The 20,390-nt window shown below is 41.1% G+C and overlaps 1 protein-coding gene across 1 annotated transcript in view; it reads right to left on the bottom strand.

Annotated features, from left to right (window-relative positions):
* Window positions 1-427: 427 nt before the first annotated feature.
* lrrc75a (leucine rich repeat containing 75A) overlaps window positions 428-20,390 on the bottom strand; it is a 60,261-nt gene continuing 40,298 nt past the window's right edge. The window contains exons 4-5 of the mRNA XM_034113260.1: window positions 3,108-3,381; window positions 428-1,994 (exon numbers count right to left, since the gene is read on the bottom strand). Of these exons, the coding sequence (XP_033969151.1) occupies window positions 1,416-1,994; window positions 3,108-3,381 (853 nt within the window). The 3' untranslated portion in view covers window positions 428-1,415. The remainder of the gene's footprint in view (window positions 1,995-3,107; window positions 3,382-20,390) is intronic.

Raw genomic sequence — 20,390 nt, 5'->3', positions numbered from 1 at the left:
CTATATTAGATGATGTTATGTATACAACACAACTAACTTAAGTTTGTGACTTAAGATATGTGACAAAAATACTTATTTTAACCAAAACAATTATCTTGGTAAAACCCAACCTAGAAGTTTGTTTCGATTCTGAAGACTACCCTGCATGTGAAAGTAACACAAGAGGGGTCCTAACCAAGCTGTGTGTCAAATTGGGAAGTGTTATATGTATAGTCTATAGCTTGAACTAGAGAATTATATATATACGTATATATTTGAAATAGGTGGTAGGCTATTCCTCTTTAAATAAAAATAATAATCTTTATTTATACATTTATATAAAAAGCTAATCTACTATCTTAATGATTTCCCCTGCACAGATCAAAACACTAGGCTGTATAATATATACTGTACATCCAAAAATACAGTTTGTTTCTCAAAGCTTTGCGTGGACTATAAGTGACGCATGAGCAGAAAGCACAGGCCGGGTGAGAGCTACATACTGCGTACAGATAGAAGTGGTCGTAACCCAGCGTACAACATAAAAACAGCACTGTAAGCATGTGAGGCACACGTGCTGTGGAATGAAGCATGACCTGGATTATGGGAAAAAGGCAACGACATATTTCAACACGATAGCTGGACACTTTGCTTCGGGACACACGGCAACAAGATCATCACATCTATACTGTATACTGGAGACCACAACAGAACACTTGTGTCCCTACAATCATCTGTCCTTTTCTTTATCAGTTGTTTTTCTTTTGGTTTCAGCTGACTTATTTCATCTTCATAGTACTTCTGTCTGTCCGCTAAAGCGCGAGCATCTGTTCGTTCCTTAAGAAGCAAATGATAGTTGGCTTAACGATGGATTCCCTTCTGTCCTCCCATCCATCTGGTTATGTATGTGGGAGGGAAACATTTGATACATTTCTAGATTTTTGGCAAAAACAGTATTTTAAAGGTTTAACGGCCTTGACTAGCTTGTGTGTAACTTACTTTTTTTATATATTTAAACACACTTGGGACATGTTACAGGCACATGTAGGTATCACCAGGGTTACCAGGAGGAAAGGACCTGAATAAAGATTAACTGTACATAAAAGCCTCACGTGATATAAGTAATCAGCCTAATCTATGTTTTATCATCCTTCAGTCTATTGGTAGTTCAAAACAGACGGTTAGGATAAAACAGACGTCCTGTGGGGGATTGTCTTCTCGTGTTTCGGTCACCACGAGTCACCTGGGTTCAGCTGTGCGCTCACAGATCAGTGGATGTAGTGTCCAGTGACATGCTCATATGGATGACATCGTCCGAACACTGCAGTCGGATTGACTTTGAGCTCTCTCCTCTGAGGGAGACAGTCCTCTTTTGCCTCCATCCACACAGGACTCGACACAGGAGGGGGAAACGTAAGCGGAGCAGGAAGCAGCAATCAGGTCAAGTGATCCGATTGGTCCGTCACATCGTCCAAGTCTTCCTCCTCCACCTTCATTGGCTCCACGGCTCCGGAGGAGTGCTGCGACTGGCTGGAGCAGGAGAGACTGTGCGTGTCGTCGTCATCGTCCGCCATCAGCGCCCGCCTCCCCTGCGCCTCCTTCTCCTCCCCTCTCCACCCCCCCTTCCTCCCCCTGCCCATCCCTCTCCTCTGCTCCTCCAGCGTCCACATGCTCTCGTCCTCGTCCTCCTTCCCCTGCACCTCCCGGTCAAAGTCCAGCAGCTCCTCCATCATCTCCTCGATCTCCATCTCCCCGTCCAGCTCCTCCTCCACCTCCGACCGGAGCTCGCCCATGCTCTCGGTGCGGTTGTCGTCCGTCTCCTCCTCCTCCCCGAGCCCCCTCAGCCTCTCGGGGGGCTCGCTGGCCTGACTCTCTCCGAACTCCAGGATGGTGGGGAGGTTCCCCTGCTTGGGGCAGCGCTTCCTCAGGCTGAGCAGGAAGGGCTGCGGCAGAGAGAAGATGTCCACGTTGTTGCCCAGGTCGATCCACGTCACGCTGGGGAAACTGCAGGGGTCCTGGGGTGATGAAGAACAACATACTGTATCAAAATATCATCCTCATCATCATCGACCCCTCCCACCCTGGACACAAACTGTTCACCCCCCTCCCCTCTGGCAGGAGGCTCGCTCCATCAGGAACAAAACCTCTCGCCACCTGAATCTTCCCCTCCGCTTCCGGCCTCATAAACAAGGCCCGGCCCCCCTACTGACACTTTACCTCAGCCACAACGCAATGTACGACATTATTTTGTATTACAGCTGATTTTTATTCCATATTGTATTCCTCTATTTCATTCCATTGCAATGAAAATACTGTTATATTTGACCAAATCTTTTTTATTTGTTTTTATAAAAAAAATACAATACACATTTAAATGTATCATGAATAAATACAAAATAAAAGTAAATAATACATGTATCAACAAATATTTACAATTATGACATTTATCAATACATTTTATTGTCCATTTTTCTCTCTGTCTATACAGGCGCTTCTTGGTGCATTGTTTATATTACATGATGGTGTTAATAGTGGATAAGACTGTTTATTTTAATTTTAAAATTCTGTTAAAATTTCATTTCTCTAGAAGCTTTTCTTAAGAACTCAGGCACTTCACCAGTATTTTAATCAGAAGAACCAGGAACTCAATTTGTTCCTTCAGAGGGAATTCAACTAGCATCCAATTTACTTTGGAAAAAAAGCTCTTTTAAAGCTCTTTCTGCTGGTTCAGTAAACCACTGTGGCAAAGTTTGCTAAATGTCTGCAATTGGTCTAATAAAGCCTGTGGTGCACTTCTGTACTGTATGTCCCCTTTACTTCCATTCATTACATCGGTTAGACATCAAAGTCATGCAACACTAACATTTAAAAAACAACAACATGTCACGGTGTTTCTGTTTCCTCCAGTGTCAAAAGTGCAACTCAAACATTGCCATCATTTGGCCAAAATGTCACGATTTTTCAGATTCTACAAACGCAAGTAATTTTAAGTCTTATATTTAATTCCTAGGAAAAATATAACTTCCAACAAAAAGCAAGGGGGCTCATTAACAGGGACTACACTAATACTGATACTATGCTGCTACATTGTAACCATCTGGACAAATATATTAAAATGTCTTGCTGACCTTCAGGGCGTCGGTCAGCTCCTTCAGAACGGCTCTGGTCAGCCTGTTCCCGTTCAGAGCCAGAGTCTCCAGGTGAGGCAGGGCGGCCAGCGTGGGCAGCAGCAGGAGGAAGGCCTCGTCGGTCAGATCTGTGAAGCCCAGCTCCAGGCTGCCCAGGATGGACGTGTGGCGCTGGAGGTGTGCACACAGACGCTCCATGTCCCGAGCAGCCAGAGGAATACCGGACAGATCCAACGACCCGTTGGACACAGGGGCCGTCAGCACCGCCTTCAAACTGGAAAGGGACACATGAGACAAAGTTAGAGCCTAAATGCTTTAATGGGCTTGCAGTGAAATGTATGTATCGGTGGAACTAATACATAAGAGTAATTAGAACAACCCATCCTGTACTTTCCTTCTATGTCATGGCCCCGCTCCTTTTTGGGTGAAATATCTGCCATCCATTGACTGGCAGTAAATACACATTCTGAGATTTCACATCAAAAAATTAAGAATACCATGCATTTTTTATCCAACAAGGAGCCAGAATACAATGGTCAGTCAGGTAAACAATTACAGTATGTCACTTGAGATTGATGATCGGCGTCCATATGGTGAAATTAAAAGCAATAGGGGATTGATGTCCTTTCACTCTGCCAACACTTACGAGGGATTTCCATGGCTTGTCAGTGTTTTATATTTCAAAGCAGCATCTAAATATACAAGTTTGACTTTCAACATTACAACTGTTTAGTCTGACGATTGACGTTAGCCTTATTAGCATCATAATGTAGCTGAGATTAAGTGTTTCCCAAAAGAAAGCCAAAGATTTCTTCTTTTACCATCCTTTTTTTTAAGTGAAAGTATAGAAAATTGTTACTTTGGATGTTTTTAGTTGTTGAACGTGCATTACAAAACATAGAAATGTTATGAATGATGACGGGTTTTTTCCCGCTTTGCACCGGTTCCTTGTTTACACCGGAAAGTGGGCGGGGCCGTCATTTTGCCAGACATTGACTATGGTAATTAATATTTTACTTTATGAAACCTTATTGTTGAAAATATTCCTGCACACAATTCAATTTCACAAACAGCTCAACCATTTTTTTTACACATGGGCAAATTATATCTCATATTTGAGTATAACACAACATATGTCTATAGCTAAAACACTTTTTTTACACATTCAAACAAAATGTGTGATTGTTATTATTATAATTTGTTTTAACAATTCACATATTCAGATACATGCATGCAATTGTTTTTTCCACAGGCATCCATAATGTGATATACAAATGCAGCATAATAATGGCCCTTAATGGCTCCCATAGCTTTGAAGCTATATATTGGACCAATTATGCTTATATTTGTTCTTTTATTCTTTTAATAAATCTTTTTTCTTTACGTTATATTGCATGTTTATGCCAACCATATTTCTCATCTCGTTTCAGTAGATTAACATAATCATTACATACAACAATATCACACATTTTGCCACCTACATATTCACGTAAAACGCGCCACTTCACACTTCTCAAGGTGACAGCACGGCAATATGGTAATGTTTCTGTTTCCATGTTGCGTCAGTTTGGCTGTTTACTGTCATGAAAAATGCACACAATCCATTCAATAAAAATAGGTTGCTCTGATAAAGTCTCTTCCCTCTAAATGTTACACTTTGACACGACACAGTTACTAACAGTAATATACATTACAAATTAATAATTAGAGTAATAGTTTGACACTTTCGGCCAGTTAGCTTAGCTTAGCATTAAGACTGTAAACAGGGGGAAACAGCTAGCCGAGCTCTGAGGTGCTTGCCCCACGGGAACGCATACGGCAAAACGCATAGGATTAACGCAATCGCAATCGCAAAAAAGCTTCCGTCCACACGCAATAGACACCGGATAGTGTCTGTTCACACGAGACAGCTCCGTTTAGCTCCAACCGCTGGAAAAAGCTGCAGTACATATGCCGAGCCTGTACGTGGCGCTGTAACTTCCTCCACAAAAGCAGCGAAGAAGCATGGTTGTCATGGTTGCCCTTCTGTTTATTCACCGTGGTGGGGGCCGAGGGAACCGGGCAGAGTTTTTCGCCGGTCAACGTGTGTAAAAGTTTAAATCTTCCGGACAAAATTATAAAAGTGCCGGTCAAAGGTCTTCTTTGTTATTTATTAAGCTTTAAAACAAATGAATAACGACTATATATAATAATAAAATACACGGAGCCTGTCCTCTCTTTTTCCTCTCTTCTGACAGCGTCAGTGTCTGTCTCATGCAGCAGCTGATCCAGTAATGAGTGACCCGGCCGACAGTAAAAAATAAACATATTTATAACTAGTTTAGGTAGTTTGAGAGGTAATTAAAATAGCTAAGGGTGATGATCTGACTTGAAGTGTGTGTTTTGCTCCTCCCGCTGTGATGCAGCACACACAGGAGCTGCGTGGAGCTGCGTGTCTCCGTCCTGTCAGATTAGACTTCACTCGCGTTTATGTCCATATCGAGATAAATATGCGGGGGTGAGCAGCAGAGGTGGGGGGAGGCAGGGCTATTGCATCATCATTATCACAAAATGATCGTATAGAGGCGATCACACGGAACCGTATGACCCCCCAGAGCGCTCCGTTTCCAGATCTATCCACCTTTGGACCCGTTATCGTTTGCGGGGTCCGTTTCTATCGTTTAGTTACGGCCTCGTGTGGCAAAAAGGGCTATACGCAAGTGAAATATGCGGATACAACCCGTTTTCGTCCTCGTGGGGCACCAGCCTAGGCTCACTCATTCAGATATTAGTGTGATATCGATCTTCTAATCTAATGTTTATGTAACATACAAAACGTATTTACCTTACTGTGCACTATTTTTTCAGTTTTTTCAGTTTTATTGTGTTGCACTGTTGGAGGAGCCTGTGACCTAAGATTTTCATCGTCATAACTACACTGTAGCTATGTACGCATGACCAATAAAAGCCTTGAACCTTGAACCTTGTATGTCATTTATCATCACTCTACTTCCAGCTGCAGAAACCCTCAGACATGCAATCCTCACTTCCAGACTGGAGTATTGTAACACCATCCTCTATGGGATTGTTTGGGGTCATTTTGTGAAATAGGCTACCTCCGCTGCCTTCGCTCATCAGAAGCCAATCTCCTGTCCATTCCTACACAGACCAAGTACAGAGTCTTTCCATCGCTGCCCCCTCCCTCCGGAACTTACTCCCAAAACAAATCAGTGACTTGACCGACCTCCTAACCTTCAAAACACTGACCAAAACTCACCGTTTTAGTCTGGCTTTTATTGTGTGATAAATGTTGTGTCCCAAAGTTAAATGTTCTTATGTGAGCATGATTTTATTTTGACTTTCATTTTTTAACACATTTAAAAAAATCTTTTTAAAGCATCATTAAGCACTTTTAAAAGCACTTGATAAATACAATGTATTATTATATTGTTATTCATATTATTATGAATATTATTATGTATATTTGCCTTAGATGCTAGTGCTGTTGATCGATAAAACATTTAATCACGTTTATCCCAATAGTGATCGGTGATTATCAATAATTAATCACAAGTTTAAAATACTAGTATTTACTAGTATTAAAACAAATACATGAGTGGTGTTTCTGACTTTCATAACTTTTGAATTATTGGCATGAAGTCAGACAGTTTCCAACACAAAGCTAAAGCATCGACAGAGCTGTTGTCATGGAGACCCGCTGTGATCACCCTCTGTATAAGGTAATACACAGGGCATGTGCTCATATGGTAGAATTATTGGTGCAGATGCACGAGTGACTGGACCCTACACTCTTCCATAAGTGGGTCTAAAAGGACCCGTATTAGAATAATATGTGTTTTTATGTCATTTTTGTCATTTTGGTTAAGAAAAATCACTTGTATAATATTTAGTATTATATTTTGGTTCACACTAGAAATATTTAATTTTTATTACAATTACAATTTATAATTTTAGAATTTTTTTTACATTTTGAAAAAAAACGTACATATTGTCCCAAAGATCTCCGCTATTCTGAGACCCTCACAGTATTCCAGTCCCTTTTCAAAACTCATCTCTTCTCCTCTTGTTTACTCATAGCCCACCCCCCATCAATCCATGCCGGTTGATCAAGTTTGATAGTCCTATACCCCCCACCATAACCTTCCCTTATATTGTAAAGCGATTTTGAGTCCTTGAAAAGCCCTATACAAATATAATATAATGTATTAGTATTATTATTATTATTAGTATTATTATACTGACAGGTTTCAGATCTTGCTGTGTAAAATAATCTTCCTGAGAGGTGTCACTTGTGATGTCGTCTCTGCCCTTTCACACCGGCGCTTTTCCAGCTCCGACTCGGAGCTGGAGCTGGAAAAGCGCAGTTTTTTCCTGTTCACACCGCAGCGGCGCCGCGTCATAGCTCCGGAATGCGGTTCACTTCCAGCTCCAAAAAATTGTCGGTCTAGAGGCAAGAGCTTCGGAGCTATGACGCGGCGTCGCTTACGTCTCTCTTACGCAGCCTACCCACGGCGGCGTGCGTTGCCGCTTGGCGGTGGGCGTGTCTTGAGCTTGGGGAGTTTACGCGAGCAACGCGACCAACAACCAATCACATTAATCTCCCGTGTCTCTCCCCAAGGGCAAAACACACTTTATAAAGTCAGGCAACACTAACCAGGCTTCGTGTGATTCTGTTTATTTGTACCTTACTTTGACCATCCGTTCGCTGTTATTGATCATTGTGGAGAGCAGGCAGACGTTTTGTTTGTTATTATAGCAGCTATCGGATGGAATCAATACATGGGCTGCACAGGTTGTCATGTCCGACTATCACAAGTAGAATCATAATGAAAAATACGCCGGTAAAATGTGCCTGTAGAAAACGGCTTAGCAAGTAGTCAGTTTAGCTTCGGTTGCGATGCTAACATCACCCATGTTATACCAGAGAAACTTTCATAACAGCGTTGTGATGCCAAACAGCGTCAATTCAGACTGACACACATTCACTTAAGGGGAACTGGGGATATGTATCAGCTGCTTGTGTGACAGTCAGACAGTGAATACTTTAGAGCCGTGTGAGCTAACCCGGAGCTAACGGGAGAATAAACTCCCGTTGAAGAGCAGCCAGCACTGCAGCGGTTGGTAAATGCCGCTGAAACACATTAATAAACAATGAACCACGGCACTCTGGAGAAAAGTATAAGGTTGGAGAAGTCGTTATTTAATTTGATCTGGCTTCGTATGATTAAAAGCAACACGATCATCGACCCGAAGCAGTCCCCCCCCGTTGTTGTTGTTGTGAGCTCCGTTGGGGAGAAAATCAGCGATGTAAACGGTGACGTTATGACGCAGCAGTGGCAGCTGGGCGGTGTGAACAGAGCAGGAGCTGAAAAGGGAAACCGGAGCTGAACCAGAAAAGCTCTAGCTAGGAGCTAGAAAGGGAAAAGCGCTGGTGTGAAAGACGTTCTTATTATACATCCATGTGTGAAAGCCGGATGTGTGGTCTACAGTGAATGTATTCCTGACAGCAACAGGTGATAAGAATCAAAGGTTCCCATAGGATTCCATAGAAAATGCATGCGGGTAATGTTTGACCCACTTATGGAAGCTTGGGGTAGTAATACAAAAACTACAATTTCTTAAAATGTAAATTTAAAATGTGAATGGCATGATATCCAAAACATGTTTTTTGAGGAATAGCTGGAATATGAAATGATAAAAAAATGTAATTACAAAGATACTTCAAGAAAACCACCTCACCGGGTCCAAAAAGACCCACTTATGGAAGCTTGGGGTAGTAATACAAAAACTACAATTTCTTAAAATGTATAAAATTTAAATTTAAAATTTGAATGGCATGATATCCAAAACATGTTTTTTGAAGAATAGCTGGAATATGAAATGATAAAAAAATGTAATTACAAAGATACTTCAAGAAAACCACCTCACCAGGTCCAAAAAGACCCACTTATGCATCTAAGGGTTAAGATTTCTAGATAATCGCAAGAGCGTTAACGCGTTAATGATGGCAGCCCTACTGTATTAGATACAAAATGCAGGTTTTGTAACAAATGTTTATTTTAAACCAATTCTTTCCCAAAACCTAGCAAAGTTCTTTTGGAAGCCAAAACCAAACCAAGTTGTAATTCATTGACGTCACTAAAGTGTAAAACATGTAAAACCAAAGGGCTACCAATGCTTTAAAAAGTAACACAAAGGGGCCCTGACCAAGCTGCCTTGTTTGTTGATTTGGGAGTGAGAACATATTGATTCTTCAGGTATATCAGTAACTTCAAACCAAAACCTGAAAAGAGAGCTGCAGCTCCAAATAAAGCCCTGTGTGAACCTTACTGTGGAGGTAAAGAGCGAACTCTAGAGACCACAACGCATGATGTAATGTGCACAAGTATGCACTGTACCTGCCAGCTAATGGAAACACACACACACACACACACACACACACACACACACACACACACACACACACACACACACACACACACACACACACACACACACACACACACACACACACACACACACACACACACACACACACACACACACACAGAGAGACACTTTGGGGGATTTAGGTAGGGCTTAAGAAACTGATATTTGGAGAATGAAAAATGACTGTGCTGCAGAGAAAAAACTTAAAAGCTCTGCTCTGCAAACACATGGTCCAAGCTAAAAATATCCCACTGGGCGCTTGGATTTGGCTGGGAATTGAGGGAGCGGGGCACAGAGGACTGATCTGGGGTCTGGTCCATAAATAATAACATCCACAAATAACACGCATGCAACCGAGTTTTAGACATACATAAACACATAAAGTAGGCTGCTTCATTAGGGATTATTGGATCCCACTATTGGATGGATTGTCATGAAATGTGTCACAGACATTCATGATCAAATCAGGAAGAACTTGTTGATAGTTATCTATCTAGCACCTTTATAGAAACTGATAACATTCCCATCAGACTAAGCTGCACTTTGTGTACTTCAGTCTATACTTCATGTATAAAGTCTATAACTAAAACTAAACACTTTGCCACAAGTTAATTTTGTGAGCAAATGCAAATGAGAAAAAAATACCTTGAGTGGCTGATGAAGCAACCTCTGCCTCTCTGGGAAAGTAGTGTAAAATTACTTCCCACAGAGGCCCTGGAGGCTGTGGACCAACTTTACTCTATGCAGCCCATTAGTGAAAGTGTGCTAATTAGTTAACACCATAAAACAGCAATGCCCTTGGCTTTGTGTGACACGTGGTTTGAGACCACTGCATGCCACAAACATGCAGAATTGTTTTTTCCCATACTTCACCCCTTACTCCACAAACAATCACACATCCTCAGTTTAGGGCATACACAAGAATATGTAAAAGTAGTAGTGTGCATATAAGAAGCAGATGCGACTCAGAGAGCTCATGAGGTTTTTGGCTTCAGACCAGAATCCCACGCTACAGAGAGAGACACACCCACGCTCCAAACTAAGGTCACCCAACCCTGTTTGGACAATAACCAACAGGGAGGTGGGACAGAGAGCTATGTGTACTGTATGTCATCTGAGACAGACAGGGATATCAACTGTGACTCATTATTTTTAGACTTTGGAAATGATCATAGGTTAAAAATGTAGATGCAGTTTCTGTGAATGTCATGCTTTCTATTGTAGCATAGCACATCTGACAATCTGGGCTTGCATGTTTGTGTACTACACAAAGAGCTGGCTGTAAACAGGGCAGAGGCTGTGTGCCACAATATGCAATAAAAAATCTTATTGAAGTCTTAAAACTCAAATAAAATTGGCATATTCCACAAGTCAATAAGGCCCTATTCAGAATATCCAAAGGAAATATGCTGTTGACGTGACCATATTGAGTTCTTTATATTGTCATATTCGGAATGACAGCAGTGTGCATGTAAACGTAATAACTGTTTGGTATCTGCTGTATTTTCATGGAGGGAAAAGACCATCAACAATAAGAAATATATACTCTATGAAACAAAACAAAAGTTTTCATTTAAGCCCAACTTTACCATGCTGATAGTTTGATGACTGTTGCACATCTAATTATGATATAGACAATATGATGGTGTGAATCATAAGTAACTCCTCCAGTTATCCCCAGTCTGTATGAAGCCACAGGGACCTCATCACTGCGCAACATCTTATATCATATCTCTGGAACAGCATTTTGGTCTCAGCTTTCCCTGGGTGTGTCACCATTTACTACCTCCATCCTTCTCTGTCTGCCCCTGTAGTCTATACCAGGGGTACTCAAACTTTTTTATTAAAGGTCCAGTTGTGAACTTTATACAAGGTCACTGGTCCGGATCAATGCCAGTAAAGTCCGTCCCCCCCCCCCCCGAGCGGAGAAACGAAACTGAAATTAAGAAGCAGTTTCTTGGCGCTCTATACATGGGGCCCCCGACATGTCGTTGCAGTAAATTAAAGGGTGTTTCATGTTGTCGTTGCTGTGGACCTTCTTAATCTACCTTCTTTGGGGGACCCCTTCTGGTCCAAGCACTTGCCTGCCTGCCTTGCCTGCCTTGCCTGTCGGTAAACGGCGCCCCTGTATACACACACACACATTCAATACATACATACAGTATGGTGGCTTGAACTAGTGGGAGAAATGGCACTGTTTGTCTGTAGTCAATGCTTTGAATCTCTGCAAAAAAGGCATTAGAAGCATTAGAAAGTCAAGGTAAACTTGCGGTTAACTTGCGGTCTGCTATGCGTGTCACGCTCGCACACACAAGTAAATATATATGCACGTTCATTCTCACAACGCGTCAGACACAAGACGCGCGTACATGATGATGTACATTAATTTATCAGAATCAGAATTTTTTTTTTTTTTTTAATAATTTTTTTTTTTTTATAATGGGACACAGGGTTCGGTCCGGATTGATTTGCAGTTCGGTCCGGATCCGGACCTTGGTCCGGAGTTTGAGAAGCCCTGGTCTATACAGTATGATCCATTCAGCCATGTTTTCGCCTCTCTGCTGCCTGATCTCTTCCCCTTCCTCCCACCTGTTTCCTGAAACAGACTCACGGGGTGAATCCAGGTGAAAGTGACTACGTGCCACCAGCTGCATCGTCTTCACACAGGAAATGTATGTAAATTAAGATGGGAGAGAGGAATATGGCTTTAAATGCTGTCCTTATTTCCCCTCTCCTTGCCTGTGCTTCTGTCTGGACCAAAAACCATTTATTCACCCAGTCAGCTGGTGTGTGTGTGTGTGTGCACGAAGACAGCAGATCTCCTTTGGCTCCTCTTTCCTCCCCTGTTCTGTGACAGAGAAGGTGAGAAAACACCTCCTCCCTCCCCTCCTGTGCAACATGCTTGACAAAGGTAGCACAGACGATGTGAGGGGGCTATGTGTATGTCAGCCTGACTGTTAACACACAATAGATGAGCAGGAGCAAGATTCCATGTAAGAATCTGCACCATTCTACGTCTGAAAAGACAGTTCCATATCTCTCCCACAACGAAAAGAAAACATTAAACCATCCACTGTGTGGCTCTAGTAACGCAATAACACTTTGGTGTATCTTTGTGAAGTTTATTTGGCAGTAGAATCTTAAAATCGCAATTTGATCGTGGTCCTTCTGTGTTAGTATGAAATGGTTTATTGTACAATACATAAGAATAGAGTATTAAGGCAACAAAAAAGTATTAGCATACCAAAGTAAAAACAGCAAATTGTCCCTTTAGAGAAGTTAAGCCAGAGAATGGTTGGCATTTCCTGTCCATCCATTGATTCACCTAATAATCATTGAGGTTCTAAAGATTAATATTTACTGAACACAATTCGTTTTTGGTATGAAATTGGGGGATTGCCAGTTTTTCTGCATTGTGTCTTTTTTGGGTGTTGTCCGTGTACCCGTCTTCGAACTTTAACCCTTTCATAGTGTGTTTTTAGTTCACAAAAGTAGTAATAAGCCTATGTGTCTTATTTAGCATTGAGACGTACTTTGCTCTGCCCTCTTGGTTCACTTTTGGTTCCAAAAAAACAAGCGACCAAATGCCAAATTCAAGGCCAGAAGATGGTAGCCTTCTGTCAACGGTGGAGAGAGTCAGCAGCTTCAGGTTCCTCGGTGTCCACATCACTGAGGACCTGACATGGACTCTTCACACCACCACCATCACCAAAAAAGCTCGACAGCGGCTCTTCTTCCTCCGCAGGCTGAGCAGGTTCAACATGGACTCCAGGATACTCTGCAACTTCTACAGGACGGAGCTGCCATCCATGGAGGACCTATACTCCTAGCGGCTCAGGAAGAAATCCCCCCGGACTATAAAAGACCCCCATCACCCCAGCCACAAACTGTTCAGTCTGCTGCCGTCTGGCAGGCGGTACCGCAGCATCCGGACTAAAACCACCAGACTCAGGGACAGCTTCATCCCACAGGCAATAAGACTGTTAAACACCTGAACTGTTGAACCAAGTCTGTTAAACACCTGAACTGTTGAAGCAAAATCCATAACATTCATCTGCTACTTAGTAATTATTTATCTATTTATCTAATATATCATTCCAATAGCTTGCATATAGACTCTTATTTCACTACTTCACTTTTTTTAAACAATTTTTCTTTTTGTATTTACTTTTTAATTATTTACTTGCACTATATTTTTCTGTTTTTCTGTATTATTGTGTTGCACTGTTGGAGAAGCCTGTGACCTAAGATTTTCATCGACATAACTACTCTGTAGCTATGTTCGTATGACAAATAAAGAACCTTGAACTTCTTATATACAGTCTATGAATCAGAGATGTCCTCATCACTAGACCAGATGGAGACTAAGGTACTTTTTAAAGATCTGCCTGTTGTCTGTGTTGTTAAAGATGTGTCACCTTGTCTTTTAACTGCAAGCCAAATCTCATTATGTGTACAAATAGAGTTGTGCAGTGATGAAGTATTTTTTATAGGCCAACCCTGAAGTTAGCATTGCAAGGGCTCCCTCGACAAAAAGCAATGCAATTTTCTCATTAGATTTTGGCATATTGCAGTAAAAAAGATCTGAGACATAAGACACTATTGTTCAGCAGGAGAATCCACACATTCACACCACTTGGTGAATATTGAAGCATAAATGCAATCACCATAAATAAAAAGTAATCGCTATCGCTATCAACTACATCACGCCGGTCACATGTCCAAGCATCACCACCGCAAAGCTAAAGGCGGGCTCATGTAAAATATAGGTGTAAAATTCTAACTAATTTCCAGGTTTCCGGACTCGTTTCTGCACCCAAATCTTAAATAAAACCATTCCCGTCATCTTTTTTGCTGAACGATTTAAGAAGAAACCAAACTGTGACGAAGAACAGTTGGCTCCTATTTAGATTGTCATCTACAAAATACAGTGGGAACATTAATGTGACTCTTTACAATGTGTCTTTATCTGTGACGGGCATCAGTGGAGCTCAGCGGGTAATACCATTACTCACACAGCTACAAGGGGTCACTGCATGGGCCACTGGGAATAAACATGAGTCACACTAAGACACAAACAAATGACGGCGTTGTGTTGAGGAGGAAGCTGGAGATGGCAAACAATGAATCCTGCTTTATCTTATTCAAATGGCCTTATGAATTCATATTCAGCCATGCCAATGCATTCAAAGTAGATGTGTGTGATTTCCATTAAAGCAGGGAGCTTTACATCACGGACACACACAGCAAAGGTCACATTTGAATTGATTTGCTTCGCCACAATGCTCTTTAGAAATGTGTGCTGCATGTAATTATAATTTTTTCTAAAGAAGCTTATGTTTTGAAGATGAAAATGTAGTTGTTTTTTTAGACATGTTCAAGTGAGGAGGTAGAATTATTATTATTAATAATAATAATAATAATAATAATACATTTTATTTGTCAAGTGCTTTTTCAGGTGCTTGAAGACACTTTACAGTGGTAAATAAAATCATTCATAAACATGTGTTCAATCTTTTTTGTCTAAGCCCTGGAAGAGCACATCAGTCAACTTGATGAAATCCACAGGAATCACCTTTTCTATGGAATCTTCCATAGAGCATCGCCGCTGCTTCTGTCATAATCTCATATATTTTTTGAAACTGGTGTTTTTATTGTGTTTCCTGTTCTCCTAGGTGTGCTATGAACACACTTATTGTAAAGCCAGCAACAGCCTCAGGGTAACTACGCTGCTAAGTGAGGGAAGGCACAAGTGTATCATTTCGGTGGGGGTTAGAGAGAACGATTAAGCAGACGAGTCAAGGGAAAGAGAACAACAAATCAAATGAGAAAAGTAGGAGAAAGGATATAAATGTACTTTGAAGTGCTCAGATTAATTTTGAAACCGTATTATCTCCAGCATGTAAGTTATAGCCTCATTAATATTTGAAGATTAAAGTCCCACTCATTTTGAAAACTGTGAACATGTAGGAAATGTGTTCGTTTAGCTGCTTCTTTTAAGCGCAATAATACAGGTCTACTTGCTTTGTTGATGTCGGTCCAGCAAGAGAAATGGGTCTTCCACAAAAGGAAATAGGAAGTCAACATATTAAAAACAACAGGACACAAACAAAATGGGATACAGACAAAGGAAGGATTTACAGTGTTTACTAAAAAAGTGCCCTCAGTAGAGTCCAGATCTCTATCAGGTGTTTCCCGCAGATCAGATAGACTGTAGCTCTAAGCCAGTCAGCTCATTTCCCACATCCAGCCTTAACTCCATGAATGATGCCCAATGTTTTGCATTAGCCCTGAAAGTGGTGCAGTGATGACGTATTCTTTAGGCCAACCCTGAAGTCAACTTCGCAAGTGCTCCCGTGAAAAAAAGCAATGAGATTTCCCCATTGGATTTCTGTATAGCAGATAGTAATCTCTGTGGCCAAAACCTATTTATCCTGCTTAACACGTTTTGTTAAACAGGATAATCTCCACTTCTTGCTTTGTTTTTGGAGCGTAAATGCAATCGGCAGAAAAAAAACTAACGTTAGGCTATCAACAAACTTCATCACGGTTGCTTGTCCGCGCATCACCACCGCTAAGCTAAACACGTACTCATGCCGGTGTGATGACGTATTGTAGGTTATTTAGTCACTTGTTATCAACCGTTCAAAAAAACATTTTCTTCAAGACGAGGTAACCGGAGGTGGTGAAATGCTAACCCATTTCTGGGTTTTATGACTCATCACTGCACCACTCTATTGCACTCGTCATTGCGAAGATTATAATTGCCAGAACTTCCATTATTTATTATAACGGCTCTTTATAATCCTCTAAGTGGTGTCATGGAGAATATGTCCACATTTGATCTGTCTGCGGTTAACATAAGCATGAAACTTAGCATACTATTTGCTGAATAAATGGCTTTATTGATAATCACCAAACCACCAATAAGTGGCTTGAAACTAAAAATGGACTAAACATGTATGGTACGTATTATTACACCCTTTACTTAAACAGGGAAGGCCATTGTGAGCAGCCTCTCTTACAGAAGGATGTCTAGCTTTAGCTTCTACTGCCTTCTTTCTAGCTGCTCTGCATCAGTAGGTCTTTGTTAAGCTTCCACTGCCTCACAATGCTTTCATCAACCAATAATTAACTTTGAAGCCTACCAATGTAAAGAAATAATTGCAGGAGGTTCAATACAAAGCAGCAGGAAACAGGCTAGCAGCTCAATGAATTGCTATAAGCAGCGGAAATTAGAAACTAGCAATGCTACATTTCCAATATATACTCTATTCTAATTCTATGTCTGACTATGTCTATGTTTTTTCAAACATGCAGGATCTCAATATATTGTTGAAAAGGCCTTTAGGATATCCCAAATGTGCTGATTATCAGCCATTCGATGATTCAAATAAAACTGTGTCCCACATTAGTGAAACCCCATATTCACCTTAACTGGCTACTTAATTTTTCATGGCCCACACAGACACAACAATAACTATTTATAGGGTCTATTATCCTCCTTGGCTAGGTTTTGCCTGCCGGTGAGACAAAGCAGACGAGGAACAGACAGAGAGTCTACACTCAGCCTCGCTCCCTGCTGGCTGTCAGATCAACAGCCAGCCAATCAGCACACAGACAGAACACAACACTGGTCTGCAAACAGTAAGAGAAGGTAAATTGACTATTATTCAAAGAGAATGGAGATCATTAGTTGTGTGTGTGTGTGTGTGTGTGTGTGTGCATAGGCGTATAACATTGTGTAATGATGGCAAACAATGTTGTGGTCAAGCAAAACCCCAGGATGAACTCATTATTTCCCTTCCAATGTCCTGAAAATGAAATGCCATTTGGAAAGATGGACGATGAAAGACCAAGAGGAGACAGATGGACGGAGGGACAGACAGACAGATTGAGGTCGAGGATCATATGGTGGACAGACAGGCAGTTATTGACCCGATGGCTGTCAGTCAAAATCTTTTCTGCTGAAGCTTTTTGGCTTGCTTCTTGTTTGTTTGTTTGTAGCCTTTATTTAACCAGGTAAAATCCCATTGAGATCAACAATCTCTTTTTCAAGGGAGACCTGCAGCACATTGGTTACACATAAAAACAACAGAGAACAAAAAGGACATCATACAACATAATTAAAGGGGTACAAATTACAACCTATTCACAATGACAGGTATCAAATAACATTTCATCTATCCGAGCTTTAAAATGATGCAGGGGAACCAAAATGCTCAGTTTCAAAATAAATTGCATAGTGTTCCAAGCTAGAGGAGCAGCGCACATAAAAGCTTTTGTACCTAAAACAGTCCTAGCACTTGGCACATGTAATACAAATAAAAACACATCCTGGGATCTCAGGCAATAGCTACTTGCCACTCTGTGAGATCAGAGAGCATATATAAGTTGGTAGTTTACCCAACATGGCTTTATAGATGAACATGTACCAATGACTGAGCCTCCGTACAGTTAGTGAAGGCAGACCTGCCTTGGCATACAGGGTATAGTGATGAGTAAGTGCTTTAAAGTTAGTAACAAATCTCAGCGCACTGTGATAGGCGGCATCTAACTTGTTCAGGCAATGGGCAGGTGCATTCATATATATCAGATCACCATAGTCCAGCACAGGTAAAAAGGTCACAGAGCCTTTTCCTGGCCTCAAGCGAGAAACAGGACTTGTTTCTGAAAAAGAAACCTAGCTTCACCCTCAGCTTTCTAAGCAGATTATTGACCTGAAGTTTAAAAGAGAGACAATCATCAAGCCAGATACCAAGGTATTTATAACAGACAACCACTTCAATTACTTTTCCTTGCGTAGTAATAATATCAAAGTGGTCTGCGGTGTCTTTTTAGTTTTTGAAAATAGCATTACCTTAGTTTTATCAACATTTAAAAGAAGCTTAAGCTCAGCGAGCTGAGTCTGGATAATATTAAAAACAGCCTGTAATTTAACAACAGCCTCCTTAATGGAGGGACCTGCACAGTACATCACGGTATCATCCGCATAAAAATGCAAAGTTGCTTCATCCACATTTTGACCTAAGCTGTTTATATAGATGGAGAATACAAGTGGACCTAAGACAGAACCTTGTGGTACACCATTTGTAATGTTTAACCACTCAGAAGACAGCCCATCAAAATGAACACATGGGGACCTTTCAGAGAGGTAGTTCACAAACCACCCCACTGCATGGCTGGATATGCCAATACTGGCCCGCCTCTGCTTCAGGATTTGATGATCGACGGTATTGAAAGCTTTGGAAAGATCAATAAACAGAGCTGCACAACTCTGCTTTTTGTCTAAGATATTAGCAATATCATTCACCACTTTCATTGTCGCAGTGATGGTGCTATGTTGCTATCACCTATAATTATTTAATAAAGTGGCCTCCCCACCTTTTAGTAGAGGAAGGACATAAGCTGACTTCCATATTTTTGGAATTGTGTTCGTGCTGAGGGAGAGGTTAAAAAGAGAAGTAAGAGGTGGTGCAATAAAATCTGCAGCTATCTTTAAAAAGAAAGGTTCTAAGTTGTCCGGACCAGCCGGTTTCTTAGGATCTAACTTGGTTAAGGCTTCATGAACGGCTTCAATAGAAAAAGGAGAAAAACTGAAAGGGTTTTCCAAACCACGTTTTTCAGAGTCACGGATTGGGGTGTTCACAGTAGCAGAGTTAGTAACAGAATCAAACAGAGAGCCACAGGACACAAAATGCTCATTAAAACTATTTAAAATAGCGGCCCTGTCCGATATAGTGCCAGATGCTATGGTAAGGGAAGGAGGTAGCTCATTTCGGATTTCACCGGTGGATAACGATTTTATGGCTTTCCAAAATGTTCTAGGATTATTCAGGTTCTTTTTGGTAACTGACAGATAATACTTAGACTTAGCACTTTTTATTTGTGATGTGAAGCTATTCCTTAGCTGCCTAAAACGCAGCCATTCTACCTCTGAGCCTGATTTCCTAGCCCTTGCCCAGGCCTTGTTTCTCTCATGTAGGAGACTGGACAGTTCAGCAGAAAACCAAGGATTGTCTCGTCCCTTCACTCTAAATGTACGCAGGGGTGCATGTCTATCAATAATTTCCATAAAACCAAGATAAAAATAAGACCATGCAGTTTCATCATCATCACACAGATCAATTTTCCCCCAATCAAAACCAAACAGATCATGTACAAAACCCTGCTCCACAAAATGTTTTATGTGTCTCTCTTTATTATAATGCGAGGTTTACCCTTTGGGACTTTTGTGTCCCTAATTGTGGCTACAACACAGTGATCACTCAGATCATTTGCAAATACTCCCACAGATGAGTATTTATAGGGAACATTAGTTAGAATGAGATCAATTAAGGAGGATTTATTAGGGGACTTAATGTTAGGGCGAGTAGGACTGTCTACAATCTGAGTAACATTTAAAGAGATACAAAGGTTTTTAAAATCCTCTGACACTGTAGTTAACCAGTCCCAGTTAAAATCTCCTAATAGCACTATTTCCTTGTAGTCAAGTTGAGATAAAAGATTTGCTAGCGAAGACAAGGAGTCCTTGACAGCTGAGGGGGGTCTGTAACAGCCCACCACCATGACCTGTTGACCCTTTGCCACTTCAATATTTAAGGCAAAATTTGAGTTGCTTACTGATTGATTTGGAAACCAACGTGGTTACACTGAACTTATTCTTCACATAAATGGCAACGCCACCACCTTTATTAGATCGGTCGGTACGATATACATTGTAACCATTTAAGGAGATGTCAGAGGCCAAAATAGATTTATTTAGCCACGTTTCTGATAAAACAATGACATCAGCGTCAGTCGAGTTCGCCCAAATGCGGGCAAAATCTAGTTTAGGTAAAAGACTGCGCACAT

The sequence above is a fragment of the Trematomus bernacchii genome, unplaced genomic scaffold (genome assembly GCF_902827165.1).
Source record: "Trematomus bernacchii unplaced genomic scaffold, fTreBer1.1, whole genome shotgun sequence".
In the NCBI taxonomy this organism is placed as follows: domain Eukaryota; kingdom Metazoa; phylum Chordata; class Actinopteri; order Perciformes; family Nototheniidae; genus Trematomus; species Trematomus bernacchii.
This window is presented reverse-complemented; position numbering and strand designations above follow the sequence as displayed.